General features: G+C 34.7%; 1 protein-coding gene across 4 annotated transcripts in view; it reads left to right on the forward strand.

The window, feature by feature from the left end:
• The window catches only part of LOC136026893 (eukaryotic translation initiation factor 3 subunit A-like), an 82389-nt gene that overhangs the window by 36257 nt on the left and 22721 nt on the right, over window positions 1–23411 (forward strand). For all 4 annotated transcript variants that reach the window (XM_065703703.1, XM_065703702.1, XM_065703704.1 and 1 more), the window contains 7 exons: window positions 2189–2385; window positions 3751–4129; window positions 9158–9460; window positions 12096–12233; window positions 14278–14522; window positions 17614–17918; window positions 22236–22407. In XM_065703703.1, the coding sequence (XP_065559775.1) occupies window positions 2189–2385; window positions 3751–4129; window positions 9158–9460; window positions 12096–12233; window positions 14278–14522; window positions 17614–17918; window positions 22236–22407 (1739 nt within the window). The remainder of the gene's footprint in view (window positions 1–2188; window positions 2386–3750; window positions 4130–9157; window positions 9461–12095; window positions 12234–14277; window positions 14523–17613; window positions 17919–22235; window positions 22408–23411) is intronic.

Raw genomic sequence — 23411 nt, forward strand, 5'->3', positions numbered from 1 at the left:
AAAAATTCTCAGTTAAAAATCCATTTTTTTAAAATAGCCTTGGCATCATTACTTCTTAACGAAAAGTTCAGCCAAGACTGTCTGATAAAAGCTAACATTTTGCAAGATAAAAAGGTTCATTCATTTCACTAACTGTATTTATTAAAAATTGGAATGATTTCTTATTGCGATATTTGCCTTCTCTGCAGCTAATCTGATAGTTCTTTTGATATTGGGCTTGTTTTTGTTCGTTCCTATTTTTGTTTTATTTTGAATTAGATTATTTTCTATAATTAATTTTGTGTACATAGGGTTGAGTGTGTATTCACCCAAGTCTCTATTTAGGGATGTGTTATTATTTAAGTTTCGTTTGATTTCGATTGCCTCACGGACAGTTTGTTTGATTCCTAGGTCATCGCTAATTAGAATTGTTTCGTCAAATAGAATATAATGGTCTGGATTTTCAAAAATATGATTACTTAGAGCTGAATCGAAAGATATGGAGTTATTTTTATATTTTAATGCTTTTTCAATACTTTCTTTGTGTTGCTGTAATCTTGTTCCTAAATTTTGGTGGGTTCGACCAATGTAATAATTTCCACAACTACATGGTATTTGATACACCCCTCGTAGACGAGTAATTGGGGTTTTATCCTTACCAGAATTGACAAGATTCATTATACTTAAATTGCTTGTGAATACAGCACGTAAATTGTTCTTTAAACAAACTTTTTTCAGTTTTGAAGTAATTTTCGGAATATAAGGTAGGTAAATCGTGCTTGTGGGTTTATTTGAATCATTTACTGGTGTGGGATTTAAGGCTTCAGAAGAATGTATCTTTAATCTTTGAGCAATAACAGTATTTATGAGAGAAATTGGGTACCCGTTGCCAAAAAGTATGTCTGGAATAAAATTTAATTCTTTTTTAACATACGGCTCTGAACAGATATTAAGTACTCTATCCACAAGAGATATTAACACACCTCTTTTAACCTGTGGAGGATGGTTAGATTTGAAGTGAAGGTATCTATTATTATGCGTAGGTTTTCTGTAAACCGTAAATTCAAGTTTATTCACACTGCGTATTATCAATACATCTAAAAAAGGTATTTTTCCATCTCTTTCGGTCTCTAGAGTGAATTGCAGGTTTCTATCGTAAGTATTTAAATGTTCTAGAAAACCTTTAAGTTCACTTTCGCCATAATTCCAAACTGAAATTACGTCGTCCATGAAACGTCCCCAAAACACATGATTAAGAAAATACGAATCTAGGGCCCAATTTTCAAGATTCTCGACGAAAATATTTGCGACTAGGCCTGATAGAGGTGCTCCCATAGGAAGGCCCCTTACCTGTTTGTAATATGAATCTCGAAACTGGAAGTGCATGGAATATCTGTTACATAATTTAACCAAATGCATGAGAACATCAATGTCTAGACCTATTGCTGACTCTTCAATTAGATGGTAATTGTTTTCCAGTTTATTTTGTAATAATTGTTCAGATTTTGAAACATCAATACTAGTATACATAGAAACTATGTCAAAGCTGCTTAATATGGAATTTTCACAAATGTCTTATTTGTTTCAATTTTTCTACAAGATCAACTGAATTTTTTATATAAGATTTTTGGGAGTGAAGCAATGGTTTAAATGCAGTGCATAACCATTTTCCAATGTTTGAGGCAGGTGATTTTGTACTAGCTACAATGGGTCTTAGAGGAATGCCTTGATTGTGCAATTTTGGTAATCCATAAAACTTTGAGCATAAAACACCACGAGGGAGGAATTTATTGTACAACTGTGGAGTGATTCTGCCATTTGATCTTTGATCTTTTGATCTTGCAAAATGTTAGCTTTTATCAGACAGTCTTGGCTGAACTTTTCGTTAAGAAGTAATGATGCCAAGGCTATTTAAAAAAAAAAAAAAAAAAAAAAAATAGATTTTTAACTGAGAATTTTTATTGTAAGTATTTTATTGTTTTTTATTTTTTCTTTGCTGAAGACGGCCCTTAGATATAGGGCCGAAATATTCAAATAGGTTTTGTTGATTCACTGTCTTGGGAAAAAAGTCCTCATTATTCTCGCTTTTGTTATTATATTATGGAAAGGCAGTGTGGTCTTCGTCATTATTTACTCCCTTACTCTTTGCTTTATGTTCTAATTGTTGCTATTTATTTATTTCTTGTCTTTGACAGAATCTTTATTTTAGGCTATTGAAGATATTCATGAGTTTACGGTACTGTCAAAGAAGACTCCATTGCCGAAAATGTTGGCGCATTATTATGAAAAACTGGCTTTGGTTCTTTGGAAAGCAGGAAATCAATTGTTCCATGCAACTGCGCTTTCTAAATTGTTTCAGCTTTCTAAGAGTCTCAAGAAGAATATCACTGCTGAAGAGTTGCAAGAGTTAGTATTAAAGCTAAATCCTATTGTTTGGGCTACCGTTGGGGAGAGGTGTGATCTCTTGCACTTTTCAAATCATGAAAATTGCGTGAATGCTGCTTTTTTTGCAAAAATTCTCCCGAAATTGTACATTTAGTATTTTAACGTATTTTCCACTTCTCCAAACTATTTTAGAACGCAGGAACTAGGCTAAGGTTGCATAGATGAAAAGAAGAAAACATTTGAATAAATCATCTCTGCTTTTTTATTGGTGAATTTTAGCAGAGGAGAGAGAAAAAATAACTTTTTTTCGGAAACACGAGCTGTGCTTTAGAATTTTCTTCTTTTTTTAAAGTTATGCTCCCGTACTCACTTTTTCTAAACAAATACAATGCAAAATCTTATAGAAAGATTTCACGTCGAAGTGTGCTAATTTACTGAATCTTTTTACTTGTAATTTCAATTGAAAATATGACGAGTTTATTCAAAAATTTTACATCCATTGTTTCCCCCTTTCAAATTAATCTTTATATAAAAGTCTTACTTTGGTATTCATAAATTTAAAATTCCTCTTGAGCATTAAATTATCATGCTTTGAAGCTTTTTTCTTCCTTCTTGCTTTTTCTTGTTAAAAAGTCTTAGAAGCACATTTTTTTTCAACGGCTTTTAAAAGCCTACTGACTTCACTTCAAAGAACCTGTAATAAGATCGAATTATTGCTCCAGTCGGTACGTCTATAACCTCTTATTGAGAAATCTGATGCGTTCTCAATGGCTGTTTTCTAGAAGTGCAGCGATCAACATCCCTCCGACGTATACCACCATCTGCCATCAGATGGCTAATGTATCTTCTTCGTATACCGCCATCTGCCATCAGATGGCAGATGCATCTTCTTCGTATACCGCCATCTACCAAGTAAATAGGGCAACTACCCAGAAACTTGGTATGATTGGACTAACTACAAGAAGGACCATGATTACTGAAAGAACCACTGTGTAAGATATATCTCCCCGATTTGGAATGGGAGGTTCTATCTGAAAACCAGGGAGGTTCTATCTGAAAACCTGTCGGTCGATTGCTTTAAAATGAAGTTCAACAGCCTTTTTTCCTTGGGGAGAACTTGAATAAAATATTGACTGATGGCATATCAGGCTCTTTAGTATTTAGTGTCTTAGTGCCACAACGTTTGTAATTAAAAAAAAAGAATCTTTGTTATCTATCTTCCTTTCTTCAGGTATCTGTTTTCCTTAAAAACTCGTAATTTTCATTGGAAGTGTCCTTAAAAATGTTTTCTTCATTTTTTAAGAAGATGTACAATAATTTTCTTGACACTAGAATCTGTTCTTTTGATTGAAACTCTATTCATTTTGTGATCTCTTTTATGTTTAGTCTTGCTACCCGTGTTCTTGTCGCCACTTTGGCCATTCCACTGCCATCAGCGCACCCTGAGTTTGACCGCTTCTTTGAGACAGAAAAGAGCGCCATGGAGAAACAGCAGAGACTCGCACAGCTTCTCTACCTGCAACAGCCACCCACCCGCGCTGGACTTATTAAAGACTTGGGCCGCTACAATGTTGTCAACTATGTTCATCCAAAATTGAAGGAGCTTTATGATGCTCTGGAGGTTGATTTTGAACCATTGAAGATTTGTGTTCGTGTAGATGGCTCCCTTCAATTTATGAGGACGTCAGAAGAGCGCTTGATGAAGGACTTGCGAGAATATATTCCAGCTCTACAAGATATAACTCTGACTAGACTTGTGAAACAGGTAAAGGATGTTACAGTATTATATTAATATGGTATCTTACGAAGAAAGGACGTAGTCGTGAAGTGGAGTAGGCTCTCTTTAGTTTACCCCCCCCCCCTATCATCAGAATTAGAAAATATTAAATAATAAATGATCCTGTTGAATTTACTGACTTGGTAATGATGTTACTGTTGGAAGGATTCTATTATTTTTACATTATTATTAATAACTCACCGCAGCACTAAGCCGCCTGAGGCCAACACAGCTACACAAACACCTCCATCTTAATCTATTCAAAGCCCCCCTCTTTACACTCCCCCCCAGGGAGTTCCCATTTCCCTTCATTTTTTCTCTATGACATCCTGCCACCCCAACCACGGGCGACCTGCTTTCTGTTTAGTCCTAGACAGTTGACCATAAGGACAATCTTCGGGAATCTGTCATGCCACATCCGCAAAACGTCTTCCCTCCTGTTTTTCTCTTATATTTCCAGTTTTTATTCTAGATTTACTTGAATACTCGAATATCATGATAGCTGTAGAGCCTAATGCTCAGGAAGTTACTTTGAAATGTAGCAGTGTCTTTATTTTCCATTGTGTTTTTCCTAAGGTATTACCTTTTAATTAATTAATTAATTTATTTATCACCCACACGATACATAAACAAGTACACAAAATCAACGAAAACAAGAGGGATAGTGAAGTTATTACAGTGAAAGGGAGTAGAAATAGTACAGTTATAGGGAAGAAACACTTGTATCTATATTAAGTGAAAGGCCAATGTCAGAGAAAACAGCAGAAATTATAGAGACCATTTGTGAAAGACCCTTTTTGGAACGGCTAATCAGAAGCAACTCGTAAGCATACGCAAGATAAGAAACATCCGCAAGACCAGAAAGGTGTGTACCTGAAATCTTAGCCAGCACACTAGAAATACAAATCTTAAAAAGCGTAGGGGACAGATCAGTGTCCTGATCTGCACTCGTACCTTTATAATAGTGTCTGGTGCGGATCTTAATTGAAGAAAGAATTTTGATACCAAAACCTAAGAAGCATTATAACAGAGAGATTAACCCCAGAATTATACAGAAGAAAAGGAGCTGGCTAAGGACCACACTATCAAACGCTTGCGAAAGATCCGAAGCACAAATATAAAGACCGTTTCCCTTGGAAGAATTATCAACCAGTAAAGAAGACAGAATCTTATGCGCATGCTGACAACCCACCCCATGCCGAAAACCAAATTGTTTCTCACCCTCATTAACATTTTTAGTCAGAAGTTGTAGAAGGATATACTCAAAAACCTTGCTAATGTCACAAGAACAATAATAGGTCGATAGCAAGAACAATCAGTCGGTGACTTTCCCGTTTTTAAAATTGATGAAAGAGTGCCATACAGAAAACTCCCAGGTGCTCTTAAAGTACAGAGACACATTTGAAAAAGAAGCTGAAGGTAAGATATAAGGGGGGGGGGGTGCAGTCAATCGGCATATGCATCTTAGAAATAGCATCCTTATCTATTGAATCAAATTTTAAAGTTTTCACAGTATCAATTACGGAAGAAAAAGATATGGGCACTATAGGGCGTCGGGAAAGCGTTGCACTAAAGTCGATGGGGGGGGGGAGGTAAGGAGGCGAGTATATACAGAATGCACTGAATAGTTAATCACCGAAAAAATCAAAGAATAATGTTTATACCAAGTTGAAGGTGGAAGGCAGTTACTTGTCACAGTATTATCATTTAACTTGTCAGGATTGATCACTTTTCGCATATCTTTCCTACTCAGGGAAATCCATACCGCGGTAACGTGCCGACCTCAGATAACGCTTATTTTCGGTTTTAGTTTTACGTTTGAGATCAGCTACACACTTAAAACATGGCCGACCACATTCATTCCATATTTGGAGCCATAGTTTGGCTTTATTTTCTATTGACTTTATACTAGAGTCCATTTTCTTTTGGTACGTTTAGATAATTCAAAATCTGTGGATATAAAATGTTGAAATTGACTAGAAACAGATTTCTTATATGATAAAATTATAAAATTGGTTTTCTAAAATAGTCGGAGAGTAGCAAATATAAGGCTTAAGTTTTTCTGTTTTTTATTTCGCAGCTGAATAACAAAATTTCTTTTATGACTATAAGTGGCATTCGTAGATAGATGGATATATAAATTTATTCACACGAAAGCCAAATTGGGCCATGGTGACATACACAAAACAAGCGAAAAAATACAGTAACAAAACTATGACTGAAAAGACACGAATTATTTAAGAAAGTCATCACGATATATATCCCATATATCCTCCGCATATATCCCAAGGGACGATGAGATGGCCTTTTCAGCTCGCCAAACCTGAACTTCCTGAGACTCCAGCCTAGTAGCAACTGACCTAGATATAGTCCCTACCATATCTCCTATCCCCTTTCCCTCATTCCAGCAATTACCTAGCCCCACACGGTCTAATATATTCTTCACCTGATTTGGCCACGAATTCTTCCTCCTATCTTGAAGCATCAATAAAAATGCTTGTTTAACTAGCTTTTTATCTTCTATCGATGACACCCTTTCCCAATATTTAACCATACTAATTAACATACTCTGCCTCATACACTTTATTCATATATCGCCTTTCAGCACTAACCCACTAGACTTCTTATCAAGGCCTAACATACGCTTACGAAGCCTCAACTGTATTCTTTCTAAATTAAACCCCCAAAGCTCCTCCCCGTAATGCAAAGCCGATCTAACCCTAGCATTAGAAATATACTTTAGCAGTCCTACATCCTTAATTTCCTTAATACTACTTTTACTTAACATTCCTAATAGTCTATTTCCCTTACTTTCTACCATCTTGAGATGCTTCTTCTATTTCCCATCTGACGAAAGCCTACAACCTAAGTACTGAAATTTATCTACACGGTCTAGTGTCTTACCACGTAAACTGACACGGCGAATCAATCTGTTCTCAGCTTTTCCTAAAAACCATCACCACCAAGTTCTTTACGTTTGATACTAGTTTCTTATTCCTAAAATAAGAAGATGCTAGATCTAGCAGTTGTTGAAAATTTTCTTAACTTTCCGTTACTAATGCTATGTCATCCGTAAAAAGTAATGCCATAACGCTTGCACTTGAAAGTTTAATTATTGGGGCGCCTCTGCCTATCAAATATTCTTCAAAATCATTAGTATACAATGAAAATAGCCTTGGGGGGTTTTGTACATACTTTCTTAACACCAAGTCTAATCCTAATAAACCCAAGCGACTCTATCATTAAACTTCTATCCACTCCGTCAAACGTCCCTTTTAAATCCAAAAATGCAACAAATAGCCTGCCCTCTTTTCTCCTAACTTGTTTCCTAATCATCCCTATTAAAATAAAAATCTGATCTATTGGACTAAAGCCTTTTCTGAACTCTGCTTTTGAATCGGATAAAATTCTATTTTGGTCTATCCTACGACATAGTATCTTAGCAAAAACCTTACTAGGCACATTACTTAGGCTTATACCTCTATAATTGCCATGGTCTAATCTAACCCCTTTTTAAATAACGACACTAGAATAGACGTAGCCCAAGACAGGGGGCATTGTGCAGTGTTCAATATACTGGAAAACATCCCTGCTATAACAGGCAGCAGCCACACCCGTCCCCACTTCCAAAGTGCGGTTGGTATTCCATCTATACGTAGAGCAAACCTGCCTCTCATTCTTTTCGTTGTCTCCCAAACTTCGCTTACCTGGATGGGAGCAACCAAATCGTAATCACATTCTTTCATTAGCCTGTCAACTACGTCGCGTACTGAGGAGACCAGATCTACACTCAAACTGTTCCTCCTTTGTCCCTAATCACTTAATTTTTTCTCTTCTCTAAATATGTACACCAAGAATCTACTGCTGGTATACCATCATAAGCCTCTATTCCTCCTATAGAATTTTTAACTATACGCCAAAAGGTCCTAATATCCCCTTCTCTATAATCTTTTCTCAGTTTCTCTCCTGTCCTAATTTCCTGCTCTTTTTTCTTAATCTTCAACATTTTTATACTCACTCTGAATCAGATTATAATTCATATAAAATCTAGTCTTTTCCCTACTACCTATGCTGTCCCTCGCTTTCTGCAATGCCTCTAAAACTACCTGGCATTTCCTTTCACAATCATCATCAAAATATCCATTCTTAATATCATTCTTAACTCTGCAGTTTAATTTTGAACCTACTTCATATACAACATCATTCATTAATGCTAACGACTGCTCTATTTTTCCATCACCTAATAAAACTAAACATTTATCTAATTCCTGCTGAACTTTTTCACTCGTCATCATACTCTGAAAAACTTTCTCTTTCTCTCCTGTTACTTTCAGTGCCTTTCTAACCCCTAAGTCCTCATTTTTCCTGCGTTTTTCTCCCTTTCACTATTAGCCGCTAGTTTCTTAGAACTAGCCCATTCAAAAATAGCTCTAACAGGCAAGTGATCCGAACCTACCACTGCTATCACTTCGAAATCCAAACAGAGATGTCAAAGGGGAACATCTGTCAAAATATAATCAATCACACTTGGAAAAGCCCAGAAAAACAAGTGAAATTTCTCACACCTTTACCTTTCCAACTCTTCGCTTAAAAACAACAAAAATTTCCTTACCGTAGTGGGACCAACTGTTCAGTTTCAGCACACAGCACGTACAAATAAATCAATAGTCAGTGTGTTGAGGCACTGGCACATAAACGAAAAATTAAAGGTTTAAAATTGACTTCAACAGGACAAGGCTAGCGAGAGAAATCCCAATTACTTCGGTCTGATGTTTATCGTCCGTCTGTCAACGGAGAAAAAAGGAAATGTGATGAGGAAAACTCAGCGGTATCGTTTAACCTTAATACCTCAGTTTTTTTTTTTTTTTCTAAGTTTGTCGTTATTAGCCAGCTCAGTCATAGAAACTATTATCACTCAAATATTTTCAATATACTAACATGTATATCAATATGTATTAACATGTATATCAATATTTCAACATGTATATTAATATTTTCGATATGTCTGTTTTCTAGTTGGCTCAAATTTATGATAATATAAGCTATTCCAATCTGCTGAACTTGGCTGTTTTCAGTGACTTCTTCAGTCTTGAGCGTGTAATTGTCAATGCTGTTCGTCACAATGATATGCAAATTCGTGTTGACCATCGTAATGAATGTATTCACTTCGGTACAGACTTGGCTGAGTGCCAAAGAGAAGAAATTGAAGAGGGTCCGACCTTACAGCCTATGCCATCTGAAGTTTTTCGCACTCAGTTGATCAATGTGTCAACCACTTTAACTGATTTCTTATCTACAGTCCAGAATGAGCAACGTGAAGTAAGTCGCGTTTTTATTAATAAAAATATGAAAGTTACATGAATGAATGAATGCATAGTACTTTATTATCAATCAAACTCCCACAACATAAAAAACTACCGAACTTATTGCCTTCTGTCAGCTAGCCTACATTGTATACAAAAAACAACAACAACAAAAAAGTACATTATTGCAATGTTAAAACATAGCCTACAGCGATGAACCAAACTGGCCTGTCAAATTAAATGAGTACAATAAACTAAATGAATACTTAAGTACTCAAACATAAGTACATAAGTGAAATGTAAGCAAAAGTAGTAATATAAGTAAAATGAATTAAAATGAGGGCGTAAGTAAAAGCATGAGTACATTATAAAAAACATACAGCGATGAATCAAACTGGCGTGTCATATAAAAATGAAACGAAAAAAACTAACACAATAACAATACTACTCCAGAAGCAATAGCATACTTCTGGAACATTAAGAAGCAATGCTCGTACGTTCTACACTAGGGAGCTTTTGGATTCTATTTTGGGTTTTTACCTGGTTTATGCTCTCGGGTTGGCTCCCTAGGATTGTAAGCGATCAATGTAGTTGCCAAATGTTTTTTTGGGGGGCGGGGGGTATTTTTCGGTAACTAATATTAATAAAACCTTAGTATTGATTGCAAGAATTTTTTGTGTCAGAAAACGTAATTTTGTTCCCATGGTTCCATTTCCTTTAGTCTTTTCCTAATGCTAGGGCTGTTATTGAACCAGGTTGCAGTTATAGTTATTTTTCACTTATTAATTTCCTAGTTGTAGTTTTGTTTGAATTTAATATAAATTCATTTTTCGGCGTTTCTTTCTTTTTATGTTGTATTTTTGTTTGTGTATTTTCATTTTTCCTTTATTTATTCCTCTGTGGATTTTTAATGCTTCTAATTGACTATTCCTATTTAATCTTTTATTTGTTCTCACAGAAAGACAGTGTGGTCTTCAAAAAATTTCCTGTGCCGTATATGTGAGGGTTATACACCAAACTAGTGTACAACTAAATTCACCCACATTTTTTTTTTTGCAATTGGAATAAGGGGAAGATTGCGCCATCTTCGTTTAAAATTCACCTTACATAAAAACAATATTAAGGAGAAAAGTTTACTCAGGACTTGGAATGAAACCTGTTTTTGAATCCTTTTAGCCAATGAACCATTTGTAATCCGGAAGTAATTATTTTTTCAGTACAAATATCTTTCGTTTTAATTGTAACAGTTCAATTTATCTCCTGACGACGGCCTATTTATATGTGATCGAAATATCCAAGACTTTATATCCGTGTCACTGTCTTATCGAAGGATCCTTTTTTGATTTTCGTCAAAGAGAAGCAGTTTCGTCTTCGAAAAAATACCTAATGCTTCTTAAAATGGTAAAAATAAATTATTTCATATTATTAGTATTCCTGCTGCAATTTTCGTTCAGAATTTTTGTCAATTTAAAAAAAAGTTTTTAAAATCAGAAAAAGCATTTACATAGTAAAAACGAGCTCTACCTATCATATGAAAAGCTTGTCATCAACAGAGAGCTAAATTTCTACTTAATGTAAATGGGAAATTTTTCAGAGTCCAGAATAAAAAGGGAAATACAGGTGCTCTTCCACTGTATATAACTGTTCTTGGGACTAAACTATTTCTTTCTACTGACAAGATTAAAAACAGACATTTAAAAACTTATTAGATGGGGATCATAACAAGGAAAACATTATCTTGCTAGCGAATTGGGGAGTCCCAACATCTATAAATGGAAAATGCTTTTATCTGAAAATGCACTTAAAAAGAAAATCAAAATGGGGGAGGGCGTGGAAGTGTGGGGAAGTTATAGTTTTCTAAGTGGAGTGAGTAAGCACTTCCAGGAATGGTTTAAAGAAAAAGAGAGTTGGTTTCCCTGTCAGGTCTTTTCGGTGTCCAGGACTTATCCTACTTTTGTAGCCGGTGGAGGTCGCTAATTTCTTATCGTCAATCCATATGTCGGGAAAGCTTGTTCGATCTCAGCCAAACTAGATTCGAGACTTGCACTATTGTCCTTGCTACGTATTTTTTTGGGGTGGGGGTGGGGGGCCAATCTGGCTGTTAGGGTATGGGGGGAGTTGAAGGGGTATTTCTGCATTCCATTCCTCTTGCCAACCTTCTTAATGGCTGAAGTTTAATAGACTATTAGCTTTTGCTGACTGGTTTACTTAAACTTTTTTAATTAACCCTTGACAATCCGCCCTTCGAATTACCAGATTCCAAGTTTAAACAGCCAATTTGCAAAAATTAGACCACTAAATATTTTATGCTGTGTCAAAACATGTAATGATATGTTTTAATATGCATAGAGGGGCTTAATTTATTTTTTGAGCTTTAGAGTTATGATTTATCTGACTGATATTGTATTTTTGTAAGTTTTTGAGATTTCTTTGTCAACTTCATATTTAGTGAATTTTAAGAATGTTGGATAACGAGCATTTCTTCCAAAGAAACAGCATCTCTAATGAGTTTCTTTTGGCTTCAGATTTAAATTTTTTCTTTTTGTATTATTTCTTTTTATGTCCTTTTTCTTGTTTCTTTTTCCATTTCTTGTTTGAAACCTTACTTCCTCGTCTTCCAAAAATAGCACTTTAAACTTTAAATTTTACAGAGGAAAAACTATGAAATTCGTGCCAGAATCGTCCAACAATACTTCGACCATGCTCAAAGAGACAGAGCTGGGATATTGGCTCGACAGAAAACCATTGAAGCCCGCAAAGAGGAGATGGAAAAGCAAGCTCGTGAAAGGGTGAGTTTTAACTGTGTTTGATTCTAGGTTTTAAGTCGTAGTACCTAGGTTAAAGTACGGAAGTTACTTAAAGTTGATGTCCATCGGGAATGTGTGTAAAGTACGTAAGGACTTAGGTTCATAAGGGTATAATCCTTGAACTTAATCCTTTGTAGTTCAAACATTACCAAAGAATAGCCGTACTCTTTGGTTGAGTTCGGCATTATTTTTTTCAGTGGAGACAACTGCATTGTGATAGTAAGGAAAGCTACAAAAGAAAAATAAGTTACTTAAAGGGCAAAACCTTAATATAAACCCCTCTTCTATTCAGGACAATTTCTGTTCGTTTTAGGTTTTGATGTTTTTCTTTACTTATATATATATATATATATATATATATATATATATATATATATATATATATATATATATATATATATATATATATATATATATATATATATATATATATATATATATATATATATATATATAAATGCTCGTTTTCTATTTTGTATTCTGGTTCATCCTGAATATGAGCGGCTATAATTCACTCCAACTCCACTTGACACCGAAGCTTGACTTTACTATAACTATGGTTGAGAGAAAGGGCTTGGTTGTGTGTCTGAGCGTTTAAAAACAAAGCGGAATTTTCTCGGTCTGGGGTAGAGCGTTACTTCATCAAATTCACTCCTTATACTTGAGGTAAGATTTTATCATAGTGCTTCGATATTTAAGAATTCACGTTCCTTGTTAAAATACCGTTTTCACACTGATCAGAGGGGGATCTATACCCCCCTCCGCCCCAACATATATTCTGCATACATAGTCCAGTCATGATCCTTCAGATTCAATAAAGTCAGGGGCTAAATTAATCCTTCCCTTTCATAGTTAACTAAAGCACCTGCCATGAAAAACTCGAAAATGTGGGCCAAAATGTAATATTTTAGAAATCTTTGGTCCCTCATCCCCAACAAAGATAGACCGTAGTTTTATGAAATAAGCGGTCTGTCATAACGATTAATTTGTTATGAACTACATGAATGTTTAGGGACAAATATATCTCCGTATCACATTATAACCTTTTAAAGAAAAAAATCATGATGCCATTATGTTTAGTTTCAAAGGGCTAATCTTTAGATTCTGGACAGAGTAGGATAATTGGGTTGCTTTTAAAGCTTCTATGTAAATTTCTAGGGTCGTTTGCAAATCAAGTGGTACATTATCGCTGATAATTTTGCGACACATGGGGAACTCTGGCTCAAATTAACCGGAGTTTTTTTTTTGTTTATATAAAGGGAGATTTCCGATTAATAATCCTACGGATTTAACGAATAACGATCACACCTTGTTTCGTGAGCCTAACTTAAATCCTCAGACGAAACTCGGTCAAATAAAAGCCAGAATTCTATTATATCAAAGCTTCTTAAAAAGAGCATTAGAACTTTTGATTTCTGTTCGAATAATTCCTTTTTCAATACTTCACGACACTGGATAGTTACGATTACTGCTTTTTTAAGTGAATTTATGCTTGTTATTGGTATTTGCATATTTAGGTGAACTTATATGTGCTTCTGGTCTCTAATAGTCTCCAGAACAAAGAGAATCATCGAAAGGGAATTATCCATGCCGGAAGATTTTAAAGTTGTATAAAAAAAATTGTATAAAAATGGTAAATGAAAGGAAAAAAAAACAGCCTGGCGTAGTTTACGACCTCGTGAGTGACTATACCATACATCAATACACATTTCAAATTATCGTTAGCATAGAGGACCTACTATAGTAAATAATGATTATACTATCAATCAACTTTCCTTAGATGGTTAGACTGCTTATTTAATACTTGTGGGGACAGAGCCATTGCAAGTAACGCTTGCAATGGAAGCTCTGCAAACTAGTGGCGCTCTCAATAAAGTGGCACGGGGAAGAAATGTTTCTAGCGTTGTTACTCTTGGGTGGCTTTGTGTCAAGATGAGTTGTTAATAATACTAGGAATATAGTATAAACGAGTTTTTTTTTACAATCGTTTTTAAATTTGCTATAAAACTTTCAATCTCTAATCCAGGAAGTTGAAGAACAGAAAAAACAGGAAGAAGCAGTTCGCAACCAACATTTGGCTGAACAAAAACGGTTGGATCTAGAACGACAAGAAAGGGAGAAGAAACGCCAAGAAGACGAACTCAAGGCCATAAATGCCAAACAAATTAAGGATAAGATTGCTCAGTTGACCCAGTCAGCTCATGGGCAAAAAGTGGCTCAAAGACTTGGCTCTGAGATGGAAAGTATTGATCCTGAGACCCTGTTAGCAAGGTATGTACATAAGTTATCCCATTTATGGTTTCTAACCGCCATGACCGAATGGTCGGCCGGCTGACCTCCTTTGCTAGGGCTCGTTGGTTCGAGTCTTGGTGGTGACTGTTGTTTGGCTTATAGAGAGAGTTAGCGGCGTTTCTCTGTGAGATAAGGCGAAAGTCTAGCTAGCTTCAAAGAAGTACCTAGAGGAATGTTGGACCTCCTTTGGTCGGCTGGCTGACCTCCTTTACTAGGGCTCGTTGGTTCGAGTCTTGGTGGTGACTGTTGTTTGGCTTATAGAGAGAGTTAGCGGCGTTTCTCTGTGAGATATGGCGAATGAGATATGTGAGACAGGAAGTTAGTTGATGTGACCCCATTACGTATAGCCCTCCGGGCCGAGGGTAGAACACCATGATATCAGCACTTGCGCTACTTGGACCTCATGGCTCTGCGTGCAAATTTGTTTTCTTATATTTTCTAATTATCAATCATCTCAACCTTTTTATATGAATAAATAATTTAGGGTAAATAATATAAAGACTGCATGCTTCAATGAACACCTTCACAATGTATTCCTTGTCTTTTCATGTTACTCCTGAATTATTCTAGTTAACTCTCTCTATGATATCTGTTGGGGAGCTTTCCTAATTAAAAAGAAATAGCAGTATGGCGTAATAAGCAATTTCTTATGCCATACTGCCTTTTCATTTACAGAATTTAACAAATTGAAATATATAGGAAACGCGTATAGTATTGCAAAACAAAGCAATGGAGAAAAAAAAAGGAAGAAGCTTCAAATAATAAAGAAAGGCGAATATTTCGACTTCACGTCCAGAAATTTTTATCAGAAGAAAAGAAAAAAAAAGAATTAAGGTAAACTAGACACAACATAAAAAAATTAAAAGAAATTCACATTTAATAACTTTCAAAAGCACCATGCAAATAGCACAAATATGCACAACAGAGGAAAAATAAGCACAAGTCCTAGATACATGATTGACATAACCGGAACAGATCCGCTCTCTTTGGGGTAGTTGGGGGGGGGGGTTAATTCTGAAAAATTAGAAAAAATGAGGTATTTTTAACTTACGAACGGGCGATTGGATTTCCATGAAATTTGATGTTTGGAAAGATATCGTGTCTCAGAGCTGTTATTTTAAATTCCTACCGGATCTGGTGACATCGGGGGGGGGGGGGGTTGCGAGGGGGGAACCTAAAACTTGGAAAACACTTAAGAGTGGAGGGATCGGGATGAAACTTGGTGGGAAAAATAATCTCGAGTCCTAGATACATGATTGACATAACCGATAAATTAAGTTGTTTTTCGTACATTTGGAGTTACAGACAGCTTACTGTATCATTCTCTTGCACATATTCGTGCTATTTGCATGGTGATTTTGGAGGTTATCAAAATTTTAGTTTTATTTGGCATGAAGTCGAAAAATTCGGATTTCTTTATAATTTAGAGATTTTGTTTTTTGTGTACATTGCTTTGTTTTAAAATATTATTCCTGTTTTCTCTATATTTTTTCAATTATTAAATTCTAGAGATATATTTAGGGTCATTGAATTAATGGTCCGTCGTTTTATTGGAGAATGAAGAAAATGTTCCTAAGAAATTTCTAGTTTACCTGGTTGGAAAATACAAAAATGCTCAAAAGAAGGATCTTTGAGTAATTTGACGGTTTTGGAAATTTCTTGATTAAAATCTTTGTCATCAAAGGATGCTTATTATTTAGGCTGTTTTTACATTAAATATAAAGAGTTTTGCTTAAAAAAGTAATAAGGCTCGCAAAATGACATTTTAATATATCGAACCTCCTGGCAAAGATGACTTGATTGCAAAGAACAAAAGTGCATTGCTTGACCAAACGGACAATTAAGTTGACGTCCCTGAGCCCGAAAACATCGGAGGTATGGAGTCAATTGCAGCTGTAATAATTATTATATATGGAAAGTTCATTGCATAAGAAATGCTATCGTTAGTGAAATCTTAATGCGTTTCTATGGGCTTTGGAATGGAAGGAACAGGCCTCAAATTGTTTTTGGTTTTGTCCTTCGACATAAAAAAAAGTGCTGAAATTTGGTCTTTTACTGTATAATAAAACGGGAAATACGATAGCAAAGAAGCTGTTTTTATCTTTTATTTTATATATTTATCTTTTATCAGGATTTTATTCACAATTTAAATTTGAAAAATAAAACCAACAAACATAGAGATTAACTGAGGGAACTGCATGCATCTTAAGGTGAGGAAGCTGGGGGAATTAGAACAGGAAGCAAAATTAGAATTTTTTTTTAAAAACGGGATTTCAAAGTAAAATCTTCAGACTTGAGAGCTACATAAATTAGTCTGTTATTTTCTGCAGGCTACTCAAGGATTTTTCTGCTCCTGTTTTGTGCACCTTTTTTGTTTTGTCAGTTTTGTATTTTGAGTAAACTACGCTTGTCAATAATATATTTTTGTTGCTCAACAATGCTCTCTCCACGAACTAACTGAAAACGGTTTGGAATATTTAGAACGGAAGAAACACGCCTCAAATTGTCGAATTTTTCAGTCCTTCGAAGTAAAAACAATGCTTCTATTTTGTCTTTCACTGATTGATACAAAAATCAAATTGCAAAAAAAAATACATCATTCAATTCCCATTCAATGCTCTTCTCAAATGTAATAATTTTGGGATTAATTTTTGGAATAAATAATTTTGCCTTTTACTCGTTTTATACTAGTTTAGGTAAAGTTTATGATGCACAATGCATTAAGTGTATGTACGATGTCCCAACTCCAGTTGATTTTTTTTCAAAATCAGTAGTATCAGTAGTGAGTTGGATTTGGGTGCTTTTCCATTTTCATCTCCGATTTAGCCATTATTTTTTTTTACAGTGTCGCAGTTTCTATTGATTTTTTTTTTCTTTTCAGAGAATATATTGTCTGTTGAGTGTAATTTGGGTGCTCTTCCATTTTCACCTCCGAGTTAGCCATTATTTTTGTTTTATAGTGTTCCAATTTCAGTTGATTTTTTTAAGAGTCTATAGTCTGTTGAGTTGAATTTGGGTGATCTTCCATTTTCACCTCCGAGTTATCCATTATTTTTATTGTGTATTTCAGGCAACTTGAAGAATTAGAAAAGGAGCGTCGAGAGACTGCTAATCGTCTAAAATCTCAAGAAAAGAAATTTGATCACATGGAACGTGCAAAACGTCAAGAAGAGATACCACTTCTTCAGAAGGAGCTCGAAGCTCGTCAAGTCAAAGAAAAGGAAGAGTATCAGAAAGAGGAAAAGGAAAGGGTCGCTCACATAATCGAAGAAAGGAAAATCGCTGTTGCAAATAAAGATCGTCTTCTGAGAATGAAGGACGATAAGAACGTGTTCTTGGACATGATGATTAAACGGCGACGCGAGGAATATCAAGGTTAGAACCCCCCCCTTCGCCCCTGTACTCTCGTGGTCTCTATCTCTCTTTTTATATTTTTAGAGATAAAGAGAGATATAAAGAGAGAGAGAGAGAGAGAGAGGAAGAGAATGAAACATCGTTGTATGTTTCAGTCATTGATCTAACGACTTATCATGGAAATATAAAAAAGGGTTAAATAGTGGATATTTTTAATTTATATTTATTTAAACAATTTTGAAAGAAGACTTGAAAAATTCTCAAAAAAATTAGGTTGAGATCCGGGTTTTTGTAGCACTTGGTATCTACCAAGTGACATATAGCGATCGCAAATTCTGTCGGTCTGTCTGTCCCGGTTTTGCTACTTTAGGCACTTCCAGCTAAGATAGGACGATGAAATTTGGCAGACGTATGAGGAATCAGACCAGATTAAATTAGAAATTGTCGTTTCCCCGATTCGACCATCTGGAGGGGAGTGGGGGGGGGGGGGGTTAAATCGGAAAAATTAGAAAAAATGAGATATTTTTAACTCACGAACGGGTGATCGGATCTTAGTGAAATTTGATGTTTGGAAGGATATCGTGTCTCAGAGCTCTTATTTTAAATCCCGACCGGATCCGGTGACATTGTAGGGAGTTGGGGAGGGGGAACCTAAAATCTTGGCAAACGCTTAGAGTGGAGGGATCGGGATGAAACTTGGTGGGAAAAATAATCGAAGTCCTAGATACGTGATTGACATAATCGTAACGAGTCCGCTATCTTTAGGGGAGTTGGAGGGGAGGGTTAATTCTGAAAAAAAAAATGAGGAATTTTTAACTTACGAAGGAGTGATCGGATCCTAATGAAATTTGATGTTTGGAAGGATCTCGTGTCTCAGAGCTCTTATTTTAACTCCCGACTAGATCTGGTGACATTGCGGGGAGTTGAGGGGGGGACCTAAAATCTTGGAAAACGCTTAGAGGGGAGGGATTGGGATGAAACTTGGTGGAAAAAATAATCACAAGTCCTAGATACGTGATTGACATAACTTTGACGGATCCGCTCTCTTTAGGGAAGTTGGGGGGAAGGGGAGGGAGGGTTAATTCTGAAAAAAATAAAACAAATGAGATATTTTTAATTTACGAAGGAGTGATAGGATCTTACTGAAATTTGATGTTTGGAAGGATATCGTGTCTCAGAGCTCTTTTTTTAAATCCCGACCGGATCTGATGACATTTTGGGGGGAGAGGAACCTTAAAATCTTGGAAAACGCTTAGAGTGAAGGGATCGCGATGAAACTTGGTGGGAAAAATAAGCAGAAGTCCAAGATATGTGACGGAAATAACCGGACCGGATCCGCTCTCTTTGGGGCAGTTGGGAGGGAGGGGGGGTTAATTCTAAAAAAAATAGAAAAAATGAGATATTTTTAACTTACGGAGGAGTGATCGGATCTTAATGAAATTTCATATTTAGATGGACCTTGTAACTCAGATCTCTTATTCTAAATCCCGACTTGATCCAGTGTTATTAGGGGGGGGGGGCGGAAGTCTTGGAAACACTTAAAGCGGAGAGATCCGGATGAAACTTGGTGGGAAGAATAAGCACAAGTCCAAGATATGTGACGGAAATAACCGGACCGGATCCGCTCTCTTTGGTGGAGTTGGTGGGGGGAGTAATTCGGAAAAATTAGAAAAAATGAGGAATTTGCAACTTACGAACGGGTGATCAGATCTTAATGAGATTTGATCTTTAGAAGGATCTTGTGCTTAGAACTCTCATTTTAAATATCGACCAGATCCGGTGACATTTGGGGATTTGGAGTGGAAAATTGGAATTCTTGGAAACCGGAAATCTTCGAAAACGCTTAGAGTGGAGAGATTGGGATGAAACTTGATGGGAAGGATAAGCACAACTTATAGATACGTGATTGACATGGAACGGATTCGTTCTCTTTAGGGGAGCTAGGGGTTGTTAATTTGGAAAAATTGAGGTACTTTTACTTAAGAACGGATGACCAGATCTTAATAAAATTTCCTCAGTTTTTTACTGTTTTAAAAAGCAGAGTTGAGAGAAAGAGTCAAACTTTAGCGTAAAGAGCGGGGCGTTGATGAGGAAGCAGCCCCTTTCATATACGAAGTAATTTCTGTCCGTTTTAAGTTTTAATGTTGCTCCTTACTTTCAGCTAAAAAAAATTTTTTTTTTTATTCAATATATAGAAGGAACTCATGTCTCAGAGCTCTCATTTCAAATTCCGACCAGATCTGTTGACATTGGTGGGTGTTGGAGGTGGAAACCGGAAATCTTGGAAAAGGCTTATAAATGTCTTAGATACGTGACTGACGTAACCGGACTGTATCCGCTCTCTTTGGGGGAGTTAGGGGGTGGGGCTCAGTGCTTTGGCGAGTTTGGTGCTTCTGGACATGTTAGGACGATGAAAATTGGTAGGCTTCTCAGGGAGGTGCACAAATTGACTTGATAAAGTCGTTTTCCCCGATTCGACCATCTGGGGGGCTAATGGGAGAGGAAAAATTGAGGTATTTTTAACTTACGAGTGGGTAATTAGATCTTAATGAATTTTGATGTTTAGAAGGACCTCGTGAGCTCATACCATATGAGCTCTTGGCTCCGACCTCGTCATAAGTGCCATATGAGCTCTTAGGTCTTTTTTTTTTTTTTTTTTTTTTTTTTTTTTTTTTTTTTTTTTTTTTTTTTTTTTTTTTTTAATGTTGCTTAAAAAAATAATATATGTGTTGTGGTGCATATTTTTTTTTTCAGCAATAGTTATCTGTTTCTTCCATTATATACATGTTTGTACCTTTTTTTTAATTACATGAATCTTCAAGATATTTACTTCCGTTAAGTTTGTTCGTCTTTCTATTTCCTGTGCTTTGTTTTGTTGTCTTTCTTATTCTTCTTGGCAGATAATCACAATTTTGCTGATGTTGGAATCTTTTTTCTTTTGGTGTTAGAAGTTCATTTTTAACATATTATTTCAAGTTTAATCAGCGAGTTGACTATATTGTCTCCATTTATTGCTAAATCAAAAAATATATATTCTAAAGAATAAAAAATCGAAAATGGTGAAAAAATATAAAATATGCCCTTCAATTCATAAATCACACAGAAAGTTAGGTTAAAATAAGATTTTTTCAATATCCAGTTTCCCTTCCCTTCCCCCCCCCCCATTCTGCGTAGAAAAAAGTTTACTTGAAGTGTTGTGCAGGTTGAAACACTTCTGTAGGTAACCCAAACAGTATAAAAAAGGATGCTTTATTCATTACGATACAAGAAACTGATAAAATAGTTTGTAGTTCGTTATAATAATCCCTTTTTTTAATGATGAACAGAAAGTAGAGAGTGATTCTCGTCAAAAGGAACCAAAAATTATGATAAATGTAATTTTGGGAATAATATTTACATACATCAAAGAAAAATGATATTAATGATTATCCCAGAATTGTGCAATTCATAAATTCTAAAATTCCTCAGAAAAGAAGTTTGAAAAAAATTGCTCTGATTCAAATAAAAAAGTAATAGTGTGCTAAGCTCGCCCATATCAAATGCATCATTTTCAAACGTGTTATTCTTTATATTTTGTTGCCAATATTATTGCCTCATGTACTTATTGCGAAATAACAAAAACAAATCTGTATTTTAATAGTATTTTAATATTTTTTTTCACAGGATTTGACATTGATTATGAAAAAGTAAAAAAAAAAATCAGTTCTTTTGGACTTTCCTCTGAATTATTTTTTGGATATCTTTCAATTGTATTTTCACTTTTTTTGTCATGAATAATTGCTTTAATTTATAGCCAAATAAAAAAAAAAAAATTGTGTTCTTTCTGGACCGTAAATTGTTGGTAAAATTACCTGTGAGTTTGACAGCTAATTTGTCAATCAAATTTGGCTTTTCTAAAACTACTTGAAAAAGTTAGAAAAATTACTTTGATTCACGGGTTAGGTTGTAAGACGCTACCATAAAGCTAAACCAACCAAGCGGAGTCATTAGGAGAATCTTGGTTGGTATATCTGCTTGAAAGTGACATTTATGAAGTTTTTATAGGAAAAGTAAATGTAAAGCTATGTTTAAAAGTAAACTTAAAAATAAAAGTAAAGATTTCCCTTAAATTTGGCCTGAAACATATGAAGACCCGAGAAGTTTAGCCAAAAAATCCATAACTTGCTCGATCCGAGAAATTTTTATTTTACTTTGATTTAAAAAAGAAGTGAACCGAACCTTTCTCTCATCCCCTAAAGCCTCCACTTTCCTCCTCATCAGGAGGTTTTTTTCATTTGGATACGCGGATTTAACTCCTATCTGAATCTAGTTAAATTGTATTTTTTTTGTATTTTATAGGAAAATTGGAAGCCTGGAAGATTAAAGTTGCTGAACAGCGTGAGATCAAATTGGCCGAGAAACGCAATGAAATTCGCCAGCAACGTCGTGAAATCGTTCGAAGAGAACGAGAAGAAGCGATTATTCGACAAAAAGAGGAGGAGGAACGGATGATTAGGGAAAAACAAAAGAAGTAAGTTGTATATTTACATACTAATTGTTATATATTTTTATATAATGATAATAATAAGTTTTTTATATTTATCTTTTTATTTTTCATTTTGTATATATATATATATATATATATATATATATATATATATATATATATATATATATATATATATATATATATATATATATATGTATATATATGTATATATGTATATATATATATATATATATATATATATATATATATATATATATATATATATATATATATATATATATATATATATATATATATATATATATGTATGTATATATATGTATATGTATACATATATATATATATATATATATATATATATATATATATATATATATATATATATATATATATATATATATATATATATATATATATATATATATATATATATATATACATATATGTATATATATATATATTGAATTTATAATTCAAAACAATTTTATCTAATATAATTTCTCAAACCACATTGGCCTGCCATAACATAAAGTGCAAAAAATGGGTGAACAAAATAATATAAACAGAGAAAATTTTTAAGAAAAAAAACCAAACAAAAACAAATGCGGAAAGTACAACAAAACCAATTAAAAAAAATCGCCAAAAAATTCAAGATAAATAAAATTCAATAAAAGACCAAAAATCATAAGAATTAAAATGAAATTCCTAACAACAATAATGTGACTTATTCGCCAATATCCGCGCTGAAGAAGAGAGGTGGCTGTTCTCTCGAAATATTCGCTTTCTGTATTTTCTGTATCTACTCACGGGGGTTGAGGCTTGACTTGCTGGAGAAACTTGGAGAAATCGTCCACTGAAAATAGTGGTAAGCAGTATTTGTTATTTCAGCATCTTTTATTTTTAATATTCCCTTTTTATTTACTATTATTTATTTCCGTTTAAAATCTTGCTTGATGACCTATTTTCACATTTTCGAAATCCGAATCGTCTACTTTCTTTATTTTTAGGTGTAGAAAGTTCGGACG

The sequence above is a fragment of the Artemia franciscana genome, chromosome 5 (genome assembly GCF_032884065.1).
Source record: "Artemia franciscana chromosome 5, ASM3288406v1, whole genome shotgun sequence".
Lineage (NCBI taxonomy): Eukaryota > Metazoa > Arthropoda > Branchiopoda > Anostraca > Artemiidae > Artemia > Artemia franciscana.